Genomic DNA, 12,581 nt, shown 5'->3' with positions numbered 1-12,581 from the left:
TTCATTATTAATCCTTCAGCTGTTCTTGATTTTACTTGAGCAGACTGGGATGTTAAGAAAATCTTTAATAGGGGCGCCTGGGTGGCATAGCGGTTGAGCGTCTGCCTTCGGCTCAGGGCGTGATCCCGGCGTTATGGGATCGAGCCCCACATCGGGCTCCTCCGCTGTGAGCCTGCTTCTTCCTCTCCCACTCCCCTTCTTGTGTTCCCTCTCTCGCTGGCTGTCTCTATCTGTGTTAAATAAATAAATAAAATAAAATAAAAAAAAAGAAAATCTTTAATAAAAAGATACAAAGCAGTCCTCCAGAAGACACCCCCCCACCCCGGGGGTCTCCTCCCAGTCACTGCACCCTCTCAAAGGAACCAGTATTTTGACTTCTCACCCCAGAAAGTAACTTTGCAGTCTGGGCCATTTTGCAACCTTCTTTGGCTTTTCTTTTTTCCTTATTTTATTTATTTATTTATTTATTTATTTATTTATTTATTTATTTAAAGATTTTATTCATTTATTTGAGAGAGAGGGAGAGAGAGAGAGCACGAACCAGCGGAGGGTGGCAGAGGGAGAGGGAGAAGACTCTCAGCTAAGCAGGGAGCCCAATTGCAGGGCTCGATGTCGGGCTCCATCCCTGGACCCTGAGATCATGACTTAAGCCAAAAGCAGACGCTTAACTGACCGAGCCACCCAGGCGCCCCCCCAACTTTCTTAGGCTTTCCTGATGAAGGTCCTAAGAATCAAAACATCTTTGTTGGAAGGTTGGGAAGAGGAGGGGATAATGACATAAAGAAGGGAAAAGTCACACAATTCCTCCTCACAGTGGGAGGCAGGGGAGGGCTTGCTGAGGAGGAACATAAAGTACAAATGATCCTTAATGTCTTCGAAACAGGTTTGTTCTTTTTCTATTAAAGATGCAGGAACCTTATAAAGATTTTCAAGGTTTAAGAACATCAAGAAATTCTCCTTCTACCTTTTGATTATATGTCGGCCTCCAGTGACCCTTCTTCCTTTGCTCTTTTATTCTTTTGTAGACTTCAAGTCCCATAGAAGAGGACTTTGAAGGAATACAAGATGCGTTTGCCCAACCTCCAGGCTCTGGTAATAAGCTCTTAAAGCAAATTCCTTTTCACTTGCCTTCAGTTTCTGTTGGATGACAGATCTTTAGAGCTGGAACAGTCCTTAGAGATAATCTCCTCCAGGCCTTTGATTTTACAGATGAGGGAACCTAGGCTCAGGGATTTCCATTCATTAGAATGAGTCTCCTGCCCCTCACCAGCCTCCTGACAGCCACATATTGTGTTATCTGTACTTCCCCTTGCATTCTTAGAGCATATGTTTAGTGCTTGCTGCTGCTGCTCTCCGTTCTCCCTGTCCTCCCCCCCTCCCCTTCTTCTTCCTCTTCTTTTTCTTCTCCTTCTCCCTCCTCCTCCCTTTTCCTCCTTCTCCTTCTTCTCCTTCTTCTTTTCCTTCTCTAGTCTTTCATTAGATTTCTGACCCCTTTGTGGCACATAACAGGTGTTTGGTTATCTTCACTGAGCTGACTTGAGGGATTTGCCCAGGCCATACAACTGGTTATTCACACAACAAAAACTAGAACTTGATCTTCATGTTCTTCTCCACCCCAAAAGACATTTTCCTTTGTTGGCTTAGCATCTTGGCAAGGAGTTAATAACAGCCAATAGTGCACAGTCAACATAACATCCTTCCCTTGGGAGGCCTTGGGTTCTATATAACTCAGCAACTGCTTTCCGTTACGTTACGTGGGAAGTTAACCTTGGATCAGCAGCCTGGGTGTGGCACAAGATAAGATATAAGTGAACCACTGGTTCTGATACAGACATTTAAAAAATTGTACACTTTTACTCTTTTATGGTATACAGCCATCTATTTTAAAGCCAGAGTTTTGCACCTACTGAGCCAGGTAGCTGTCTGTGGTCATGTCTCGACATTCTGAACCCAGGCATGGTGTGCTTGGGTTCTGAACTTACTCCCTTCCTCCTGCTGCACACGCTGTCTTCTGTCTCTAACCTGATTCATGCCCCTGTCGCAGCCAAGACCATTTTAAGAAGCAATAAGCTTTTAGATGAGCAGTTAAATCCTCAGGACAACATGTATTAAAAGTCCCCAGACCTGCGTCTTGGGTTGTCCACTTCTCTCTCTGGAGCCTCCACCCATGATCACGTTCTTTGTGAGCCTTGCCTGCATGTAGCCATTTCACTTCTGTTTGGAAGAGGGTTGAGTGGGATAGAGAAGTTGTGGGGCAGGTAGGTCAGAAATCCAGGACGAGTTTGGTACAGACATCTGAAGTACATGAAGAAGCCTCTGATTTCCACTCATTTCCTGCTTTTGGCCTTTCTCTCTCCCCGTTTCCAATAGGGCTCTGACATAAACCCCTTCCATACCAGGTGATGCCACGGGTAACAACTGGACACATGCTGGGTTCCAAGCCCAGTTCTGCCACTGATTTTTCCCCCCATGCATGACCTTGGGCAAGTCATTTTACCCCAGAGCCCCACCCTCCCTTTGTATAAAGTAAAGAAGAGAGACTCTAAAATCTCTAAGTGTTCCTCCAGCTCTAATTGTGCTTATTAGGAATTCCTTTATGCTTTCTAGGTGTTTATGCTTTCTAGGTATTTCAAAGAGGGTCATGGGAAGAAGAACCCCAGTGCTTCTCTACTGGTGGGGTTTCAGACCTCCTTGGTACCTGCTAAAGGTGACACTGCTTTGGTGGGCCTCCCCATTGCCCACCAGACCAGTGTTCCTAAGGAATGGCAAGGGGATCATGAGCATTTGCCAAGGGGGCAGGCTGCTCTGTCTGTCCCCTTCTCCATAAATCAGAGCAGTATAGTGGTGGGAAGGAAAATGGGTAGTTAGTACTGTCTGCCCTGAGGTCTGCAAAGTGTCTTACTGAGAACTGGTGGGGAGTAACTTCGGACACTTGAGGTCAAGGAGAATAGAAAATAGTTGAATTAGTCGTGTCATGTCCGTGTCCCCCCGCCCCCCCCCCCCCATGCTTTAAGTGGAGTCTGATGGCCAAGAGGCCCCGTTAGCCCTCTGGGAATGCTCAGCTAATGGTCTTTTTTATTTGGAATCCTCAGTGAACAAACAGTTCTTGGTTTCAACGCCCCCTGGTGTCTGTTGACAGGAACCAGGTCAGTTTGCCTTCCTGAAAAAACAAAACAACATTTGTCTCCAGAAATAACTGAGTGGTTATAATTGAAAGGCCAGTAAATGGCTTGATTGTATTCTGAGTGTCAGAATGTAGTTACCCCCTCTGAGCAAGGAAAATAAACTTTCAGAGCAAAACCTCTCCTACAGCACTCAATCCAAACCCAATTAGGAAGCACTTTGTTTATTCAGATTATTTCTTATTCTGGACCAGACCAAGGGAAATTCTAGGGAATGAAAATAATAATCTGAGTTGGCAAAAATTCAGGAAAAAAATGTATTTACTTTATTCTTTCAGATGAAGAAAAGTTCCAGATGAGAAAAAGCCTTGGAAGGAATGCTGAAATTTTGACCAGGTCTCCATTCCAACCTATACGAAGGTATGTGCTAATATTTTATTCACAGTTTCAGACTCACAGAAGTAATGTTAAATAATGATAATATCCCATATTTATATATTGCTTGTGCTCAAATGTTTTAGCCAGCATGTCATAAAAATGAGCTTTAAACGTCTTAGCTTTCTTAGGACTTGTTCAGCAGGATTCTGAGGGATTGTGAAGAGAAGTCATTATCTGTATTCAAATCCTGACTCTGCCTTTCTATCCCTGTGACTTTGGTCAAGTTTCTCAACCCTTCTCTTCTGTTTCCCCATTTGTAGAGTAGGAATAAGAATCCTTACAAAGAATGTTGACATAGAGATTGAAAGTAATAATATAACTCCTGGCATTAATTACAGAGAAACGAAGACTTAACGTTCATATAAAAATATATACGTAGGGGCGCCTGGATGGTACCGTTGGTTGAGTATCCAACTCTTGGTTTCCCCTTGGGTCGTGATCTCAGGTCGTGAGCATGGAGTCTGCTTGGGATTCTCTCTCTCCCTCTTTCTTTGCCCCTCCTGCTCGTACTTGTGTTCTCTCTCACTGTCTCAAATAAATAATTAAATCTTAAAAAAAGAAACACATACATGAATGTTTATAGCAACTTTATTTATTTATTTTCCTATTTTTGCAACTTTATTTGTAATAACCAAAAACCAGAAACCCAAATGTTGTCTAACAAGTAAATGATTTAACAGATTAGTACATCCATACTATGGAATACTCCTCAGCAATAAAAGAGAATGAATTATTGATACATGCAACAACCTAGATATATCTCCAGAGAATTGTGCTGGGTGAAAAGAACAATCCCCCAAAGTTATTTACTGTATGATTCCACTTATATAACATTCTTGAAATTATAAAATTATTTGAGTAGTTTCCAGGGGATAAGGTAGAGGCAGGCAGTAGGAGGGAAGTAGACATGCCTACAAAAGGGCAGCATGAGGGGACCCTGGGTGGCTCAGTCAGTTAAGCATCTGCCTTGAGCTCGGGTCATGATTCCAGGACCCTGTGATCAAGCCCCGCATAGTGCTCCTTGCTCAGTGGGGAGTCTGCTTCTCCCTCTGCCTGCTGCTCCCCTTGCTTGTCCTTTCTCTCTTTCTCTCTAATAAATAAATAAAATATTTAAAAAAAATAAAAGAGCAGCATGAGGGATCCCTGTGGTGGTGGAAATGTTCTGTATCTTGACTGTATCAATGTGGGTATCTTGGTTGCGACATTGTTCTATAGATTTGCAAGATGTTACCATTCAGCACTCAATCCAAACCCAATAAGGAAGCACTTTGTTTATTCAGATTATTTCTTATTCTGGACCAGACCAAGGGAAATTCTGGGGAATGAAAATAATAATCTGAGTTGGCAAAAATTCAGGAAAAAAATGCATTTACTTTATTTACATGGGTAAAGTATGTTTCTTTAAACTTCATGTGAATATGCAGTAACCTCAAATTAAAAAGTTTAATTAAAAAAACTAATAATAGGTGTAAAGTGCCTGATACCATAACATTCTATTTATTTTCCCTATCTCTAGTTCTCAACTTTTTTTTCTATAATAATTATAGCTTAGTATTTCCTAAGCAGCTACTATATACCAGGTACTCAGTTTTCTCAAATTTAACTTATGTAACAGCCCTCTGAAGTATATGCTGTTATCTCCATTTTGTAAATAAGGAAAGCGAAGTTTATTTTTTCTAAGGCTGCAGTTAGTAAGTGGATATATCAGTCAGGATACGCTAGATCATGCTATATAACAAACAACTCCCAGATTTTAGTGGCTTAAAACAGCAAAAATTTATTTTTTGCTCATGCTCCATGTCCATTGTGGATTGGCTAGGAGCGTTCTGTGCTATATTACCTTCTATCCAAGAGCCAGACTGAGGAAGACCCCAACCTTGTGTTTCCTTGATTGCTGAGGCAGGAAAAAGGGAATATGAATTGTGCGCTGTCCTTAAGGTTTCTGCCTGAAAGTGAATCACTTTCACTGGTTAAAAGAAGCCATGCAGCCATTTATATAAATTAGGAGGGCCGAAAAGTGCCGTCCTACTGTATGCTTGGAAGAGAAACAAATACTCCAGTGAACAGAATTAATAAAGTCACAACTCAATCCAAAATCTGTGCTCTTTCCTTTGTACCATTGGTTTCCTAGGAATATTGCAAAGATTAAAAATATGAAAACATGGAAGAATTTAGCATGGGATCTGGCTTATAGTTTGTATTCAACAGATATTGAAATTGAATCCTAGATAGTGGTTAAAGTAGAAACAGGTTAAGTTTGTCTTCAGTGTTCTTTTCCGGTCATTTTTTGGCATAAGTCTCTCTTGGCCTCGCCTGATGATCCATGCAGGAAGCTGTCTCACAGTTGGAAAGACCCGACGGCTATGCCCTTTGCTCCAGCCTCCATCCCCAGCAGATTTCCTGTGCTCTCTTGATTTCCTCAGGAACTTCTCACTGTCTATAGCATCATTGGCTGATTTCAGATGGGCTGACGCTTAGAGGGTATTTATTCAGTCTCTGGAGAGGAAACTGAGGCCCAGAGCAAGGCCCAAACATGCCTGAGAACATATGGCTAGTCAGTGGCAGGCCCAGGACCAGAACCTACTTTCCACTTCTGAGCTTAGTGCCCTTGCTGCTGCTTCTCACACGGCTGATAAACTGGTCCCTTGTACCAGGTCAGTGCACTCTGCTGACAGGGGATTCATATAATTTTCTCACTTTCTCTCTTACAGTACTGAAGGTGAACAGGAGGAGACGTTAAAGGAATCACCAAAGGAGCTGAAAGACAAAGACATGTAGGGCCACCAAAGGGTTGCCTAAGGATGCTGTGTAGTCTTGGTTTTAGGGGAATAGTATTTCCTTATTTGTAAGAGAATACTTTCTTCCCAGTTTTATGTATACATTTAATGTGAGCGTGTTTCTGCTTTCGCAAAAAGCTGCTATGGTATGATCTAAATTAATAGCATCTTTTTTTTAAAGATTTTATTTCTTAGAGTGTGCATGCACTTATGTGCACACATGTGGGGGAGGGGCAGAGGGAGACGCAGACTCCCCACTGAGCAGGGAGCCTGATGTGGGGCTCAGTCCCACCAGCGCGGGATCATGACCTGAGCCGAAGGCAGACGCCCAGCCAACTGAGCCACTCAGGCACCCCTAGATTAATAGCATCTTATAATCAAGGAAATACAGTGATAGTAATGATGATGATGATATTAATAAGTTTACACTTGAAGTAGATGAAATCTGTTTTCCACATAAATATACTTTCATCTGTGGAAATAGTTTATTTTTAGCTGCTGAGATATGTTTAAAGTTAGTATCTCTTTTTAGGATATTCTCTTATATTCTCTTTCAGATACATAAGATATTCTAGATAGTCTAATTCTGGCCTAATGCCAACTAAAAATTCTTATCAAGAGCATCCTTAAAAAGTACCCCTTGGGAATATATTGTTTTATTTTTCTTAACATCTCCTAATTACTTTGTGCTTTTAATTTCTTAGATCACTGACAGACATTCAAGACCTGTCTAGTATCTCCTATGGACAAGATGGTTCTTTTAAGGAAGCCTCATGCAAAACACCCAAAATAAACCACGCACCTACAAGTGTCAGCACTCCGCTCAGCCCAGGTAATCCTTGCAGGGAGAAGTGTGTGTGGAGAAGAACGGTTCCTGCCCCACTAGTTTTGGGAAGCCAGCCCATGAAAACAGATGGGCAGGTGTTTCCTCACAGTGCAGAGGTGTCTCTTTATTTTATTTTATTTTTAAAGATTTTATTTATTCGACAGAGATAGAGACAGCCAGAGAGAGAGGGAACACAAGCAGGGGGAGTGGGAGAGGAAGAAGCAGGCTCATAGTGGAGGAGCCTGATGTGGGGCTCGATCCCATAACACCGGGATCACGCCCTGAGCTGAAGGCAGACGCTTAACCGCTGTGCCACCCAGGCGTCCCTTTAGTGCCAGAGCTGAAGGGGATAATCCACTGGGGGGCCAGGCAGGGGTTGGTGGTGGTGGTTATTAAGCAGCTATAGGGAATTTTTTTACTTTGGTGGCAGAGACACGCAAATGCAAACTGTATTTTGTACTGTGAATTTAGTGCAAATACATTGGATTCTCTGGAGTTTGTAATTCAAAACCCATCATGCTTAAACATACGTGGTTTTGAGTCCTGCAGCCTCAACAGCCAACATCAAATAGCCTCTCTCTGGTGTCCTTAGTTCCAGTATATTTGTAGTTCAAATAATCTCCCTTTATTTTGGTGGCCAAGTTCAAAGACTGTCATTTTTTTAAAATATACTTTGAAGAGCTATGTCTCATATCAGCAGTTATTTTAGTTATTAACAATTTGGAGAATCCCTGGTATAGATATAGAGTTTTGTATTTTTGTTTTTAAATAATGTAAAGGATTTGGACACTAATTGCCCTCTTTTTTTTTTTTTTTTTTTTTTTTTTTTTACAGGGTCAAGTTCTTCAGCTGCCAGTCGGTATAAAGACTGCCTTGAAAGTATCACATTTCAGACTAAAACAGGCTCTACCTCGTGCTGGAACAGTCAAGAATCTATCCAAACTACATCTGATAGATTTTCAACTGTTCGAGAGAAAGGAAAGAGCCTAGATTCCTTTCTTACTTCCTCTGAAACCGTCCCTTCAAGACTGACTGATCTTGTAAGTATACCGACTCTGCTGGTCATACTCATGGAGTCAGCCCAAAGGCCTTAGGTATCCAAAGTATGAAGATTTCTCCAAGTCCATTTTACAAAGAAAGCAAGAAATAAGCTGGATCTTCTCTAGGCCTCCTTGGGGTTTGTCTCTGAGTCTATATTATAAGCTAGATCTTGGGTTTTTGTTCCTCCCCCCCACCCACAAGAGATAATGTCTGGCAATTTCTTTAAAGAGCCAAACTGCTATAGCTTATGATATACCTTCACCTGCAGTGTACTTTCTGTCTACACGTATCCTACTCACTTGAGGAGGCTTGAATTCTGCTTCTTTGATGCCCCCTCTGCTTGGTCCCTGAGCATTTTGATTGATCTCCACCTTCTCTGAACTCCTGAACTAATAATCTGCAGTAAAAACACATATTTGTGTACTACTTTCTCCTCTCCTCCTCCTTCTCTCCCTGCTGTTGTATTTTTCCTCTTCTCTCTCCCTCATATTTCATATGTATAGTCTCTTCAAGAAAACTACAAATTCCTTACTTGACACTGCTCATTAAAAATCTGTTGACCATTCTATAGGCAGATTGATGACTTGCTTTGGCCCTCAATTAAAAACCAACTGTCATCTTCTCTGGACATTTGACTCACAAAAGGTCCACTCTGAAGTAGGGAGGTAAAGAACTTTATGCTTCATTCAACCATCTGTTAATTGGGCAGGTTCTAAGTGCCAGGTAGCCCGCCAGGCCCTCTTCTATAAAGGCATCCAAATATAAATAAGATAGACCTAGTCCCTGTCCCGGAGGAGCTCCCCATCTAGTGAGAAAGGCTGGCGTGATCCAACACAGGGGTAGGTGCTGGGTACTGCGGAGGCAAAGAGTGAGAAGGGATTGCAGAGGAGGGGCCATTGGAATGAGTTTTGTTTGTTTGTTTTAAGATTTTATTTATTTATTTGACAGAGAGACAGAGAGAGAGGGAACACAAGGTCGGGGGGGGGGGGAGTGTGAGAGGGAGAAGCAGGGGGCTCGATCCTAGAATGCTGGGATCATGATCCAAGCAGAAGGCAGACACTTAAGGACTGAGCCACCCAGTCGCCCCCATTGGAATGAGTTTGACTCACACAACAAAACAAGTGGCTTCTTCCATCAGTGAAACACAGGCTTTATCTTGGAAATGACTGAACTGCATGGGTCTTTTGAGTTTAATACACGTGTCAATTACCATATTTGTGTCTTACTTATAGAAAAGATTGTCTGCATTTACTGGGGCCAGTTCCTCCAGCATTGCTAAGTCACCTGATGCATTGTCCCATGCCACCCAGAGGAGGAGCCTGCCAAAAGGTACCCTGTGTTTAATATCAAAATAGAACCAAAATGCAAAAAAAAAAAAAAAAAAAAGCCGATTCAAAGGAGCCTTAGTCTCATCATTGATGCTACATTAGATTGAAATAGAAGTGCTATTTTCCCTCTGATTATAAAAGTAAAACATACTCATTAAACTTAGAGAATTAAAAAGAGCTTTAAAAAAACTACCATTAATTCTACCACCATTTTTTAACTTCTTGTACTATTTTGATATGTATCTTTTTTATTTTATTTTTTTTAAATAAACTCTTTGCCCAACGTGTGGGGCTCAAACTCATGACCGTGAGATGAAGGGTTGCATGTTTCACTGACTGGGCCTTTCAGGCACCCCTCTAATTTCATATTTCTAGAAATATACAAAAATGTATATATTTTTAGCATAGTCGAGATCAAAATTGTGTTGTCAGCTCTGGTCTTTTTTTTTTTCCTCGATGCTATATTTTGAGTCTTTCCCCTTAGTCAGTTGAAGTTATTTGTAAATATATGTAATGGCTTCATAATAGCCCATTCTACGTATGTTGCTTAACCATGCCCTTATGTTGAAGATTTATATTGTTTTCTAATTGTTGCCGTTTGTACAGAAATCTTTGTACCTCTGATCCCTTTCTTAGGATAGATTCTTAGGAGATGGTTTTCAAATCAAAAGGTACGAGAATGTTAACAGCTCTTGAGGTGTATTGCTTTTGCAATATTAATTTTTTTAAAAGATTTTATTTATTTATTCGACAGAGATAGAGACAGCCAGCGAGAGAAGGATCACAAGCAGGGGGAGTGGGTGAGGAAGAAGCAGGCTCCCAGCGGAGGAGCCTGGTGTGGGGCTCGATCCCAGAACGCCGGGATCACGCCCTGAGCTGAAGGCAGATGCTTAACCGCTGTGCCACCCAGGCGCCCCTGCAATATTAATTTTAATGTCTTATGTTTTGGTACAGTTCTTGGATTTTGTGAATTATGCTGAGGGCTTTCGTTAGTGTTATAACTGAGCAGTTAGGGAAAGGCCCAAAGAATGGTTGCTTCTGTATCTCCTGGCCTGACAATCTATAGGGAAAGACCCCCCCACTTTATGGTTTGTTCATTTTGAGTGGTCCAGAGCCTCTGTATCCCTCCAGGAGCCCTGTTCCATATTGGGCCCCCAGCCGCTCCGTGAGAATTTGTACATCACCTACCCCAATATCCTTGGGGAGGAAAGGCCACAGATGAAGCAGTACCGGCATCAGGGGCAAAGTAGGAAAGCGTTTGTAGTAAAGAAGGGAGTTCACCATTTCTCATGTGAGGAGATCTCAACCAGCACTGCTAATGTGAAAGGCTGTCTCCCTGCCTTAGTCTGTTTTACTGTTGAGAGGTCTTAAGTCAAGTCTGTGTGGAAGCCGCGACAATCCAGTTCAGGGCCAGGAAGGTGTTAAGTCATGTCCCCCTTTATCTTTTTTAAGCGCTAGTAGAAGCCATTTCACAGCGCAGCACTGATGAGCTCCCGCCGCCGTCTCAGGAGCTGCTTGACGAAATCGGTAAGGGACGTTCAGCACCGAATGCGCTCCGTGGCCCTGCTCGTTACGGTCTCAGGTGTAAACACTAGTACAGAAGACCCTCAGAAGGTCTGACTGAAGGTGCACAATTCAGGAAGGAGCAGTTTTCCAATAAAATGGGCCTTGCACTACTACTGAAACCTAGCCAGGGTAATTAGCCAGTGTCTGTTGTCACTTTGTTACTTAAAGGGCCTATGGTAATGATTCTAAGAGAAATAACAACATTTGAGTGGTTTGTTATGATGAAATTCTTTTATTAAAGGAATTTTTCACTTCCTTTTTGAACCAAACCAGCCATACCTTGGAGGCCTGTTGTCTGGCTACTGAGGCCAAGACATCCCGTACTTTCAGTTTTGCCATTAGCAGAGGGTATTAAAGGTATTGGCATCATGGATGAACCACTTTTCCAGGGGCAGGGAAGTCAGTGGCACAAGACCTAAAGAGACCAGAATTTTCCATTTCAGACAGAGACCCAGCTGTACCAGCTCAATTTTAGTTGATCAGCTGGATCGGCTGCGTTGGCTGGCGCTGCCCAGCTGAGCCAATGCTGAAAGTAAATGGAAGCATTGGGGCAGGTACTTTCCTCATCCAGGAAAGACCCGACTGTTCTCTTCTTGACAGCCTGGCTGACCAGCCCCTTCCCCTGAGAGGGCACATCTTGTCAGACCTCTGATGGCCCAATTCTTGGTATGGGGCCTCTGGAGAGTTTCCTGAGATGAACCAGCTGGTTTTCAGGGTCTCTGAGGTTTGTGTCTCATCAGGAAGAGGGAGGTAAATGAAGACCTATGTGGTCTGACTCAGTGGATGGCTGTCACAACCCTAAGCCCCTGACTGTGGGTCTGAAGAACTAGGGTGGAGCCACTCAGAACTGCCAGAACCTTCCTTAGTTTCTTTTTCTGTGCTCATAGGTCCTTCTCACCTCATCACAGCTCTCCCCCAGTGCCACAGGGTCACAGGGTGGTTAGGTTAAGCTCTTAGGGCTCCCCCCCACACACCCTTTCCTTCTCTAGAAATCCCCAGGGAGTCTTTGCAAATTCTTCCTCTCTAGTTGCCCTTCTTAGTATAGCAATAGAACCGCTGCTTATAAGAATAGAGGTCACCGGGGCGCCTGGGTGGCACAGCGGTTAAGCGTCTGCCTTCGGCTCAGGGCGTGATCCTGGCGTTATGGGATCGAGCCCCACATCAGGCTCCTCCGCTATGAGCCTGCTTCTTCCTCTGCCACTCCCCCTGCTTGTGTTCCCTCTCTCGCTGGCTGTCTCTATCCTGTCAAATAAATAAATAAAATCTTTAAAAAAAAAAAAAGAATAGAGGTCACCTACACATGTCCAGCTCAGGTAAATTCTCAGTGTCATTTGTTCCTTGGTCATGACTTAAGGAAGTATTTGTAGGTACCTTTGCAGTTTGCCCTTAGCAATACTTTCCCTCTGGATCCTGCTGTCTTCTTTCTCAGTCACCATATGGACTCCCCCATTTCAGCAGCTGTTAACAGGCTTCCTCCTGGGCT

The 12,581-nt window shown here is 42.9% G+C and overlaps 1 protein-coding gene across 7 annotated transcripts in view; it reads left to right on the top strand.

Moving 5' to 3' along the window:
- The window catches only part of TEX14 (testis expressed 14, intercellular bridge forming factor), an 88,283-nt gene that overhangs the window by 65,440 nt on the left and 10,262 nt on the right, over nt 1-12,581 (top strand). For 6 of the 7 annotated variants that reach the window (XR_015721331.1, XM_087854546.1, XM_087854547.1 and 3 more), the window contains exons 20-26: nt 1,026-1,092; nt 3,461-3,542; nt 6,272-6,334; nt 7,042-7,169; nt 7,998-8,203; nt 9,437-9,533; nt 10,985-11,059. Coding sequence is in view for 6 of the 7 variants with exons in the window: in XM_087854546.1 (XP_087710672.1) it covers nt 1,026-1,092; nt 3,461-3,542; nt 6,272-6,334; nt 7,042-7,169; nt 7,998-8,203; nt 9,437-9,533; nt 10,985-11,059 (718 nt within the window). In the remaining variant the exon portion in view is untranslated. The remainder of the gene's footprint in view (nt 1-1,025; nt 1,093-3,460; nt 3,543-6,271; nt 6,335-7,041; nt 7,170-7,997; nt 8,204-9,436; nt 9,534-10,984; nt 11,060-12,581) is intronic. The other variant, XM_087854544.1, reaches the window with a different exon arrangement.

The sequence above is a fragment of the Ursus americanus genome, chromosome 23 (assembly GCF_024610735.1).
Source record: "Ursus americanus isolate L20-20 chromosome 23, mUrsAme1.1.p, whole genome shotgun sequence".
In the NCBI taxonomy this organism is placed as follows: domain Eukaryota; kingdom Metazoa; phylum Chordata; class Mammalia; order Carnivora; family Ursidae; genus Ursus; species Ursus americanus.
Note: the sequence above shows the minus strand (reverse complement) of the source record. Positions and strands in the feature narration are given on the sequence as shown.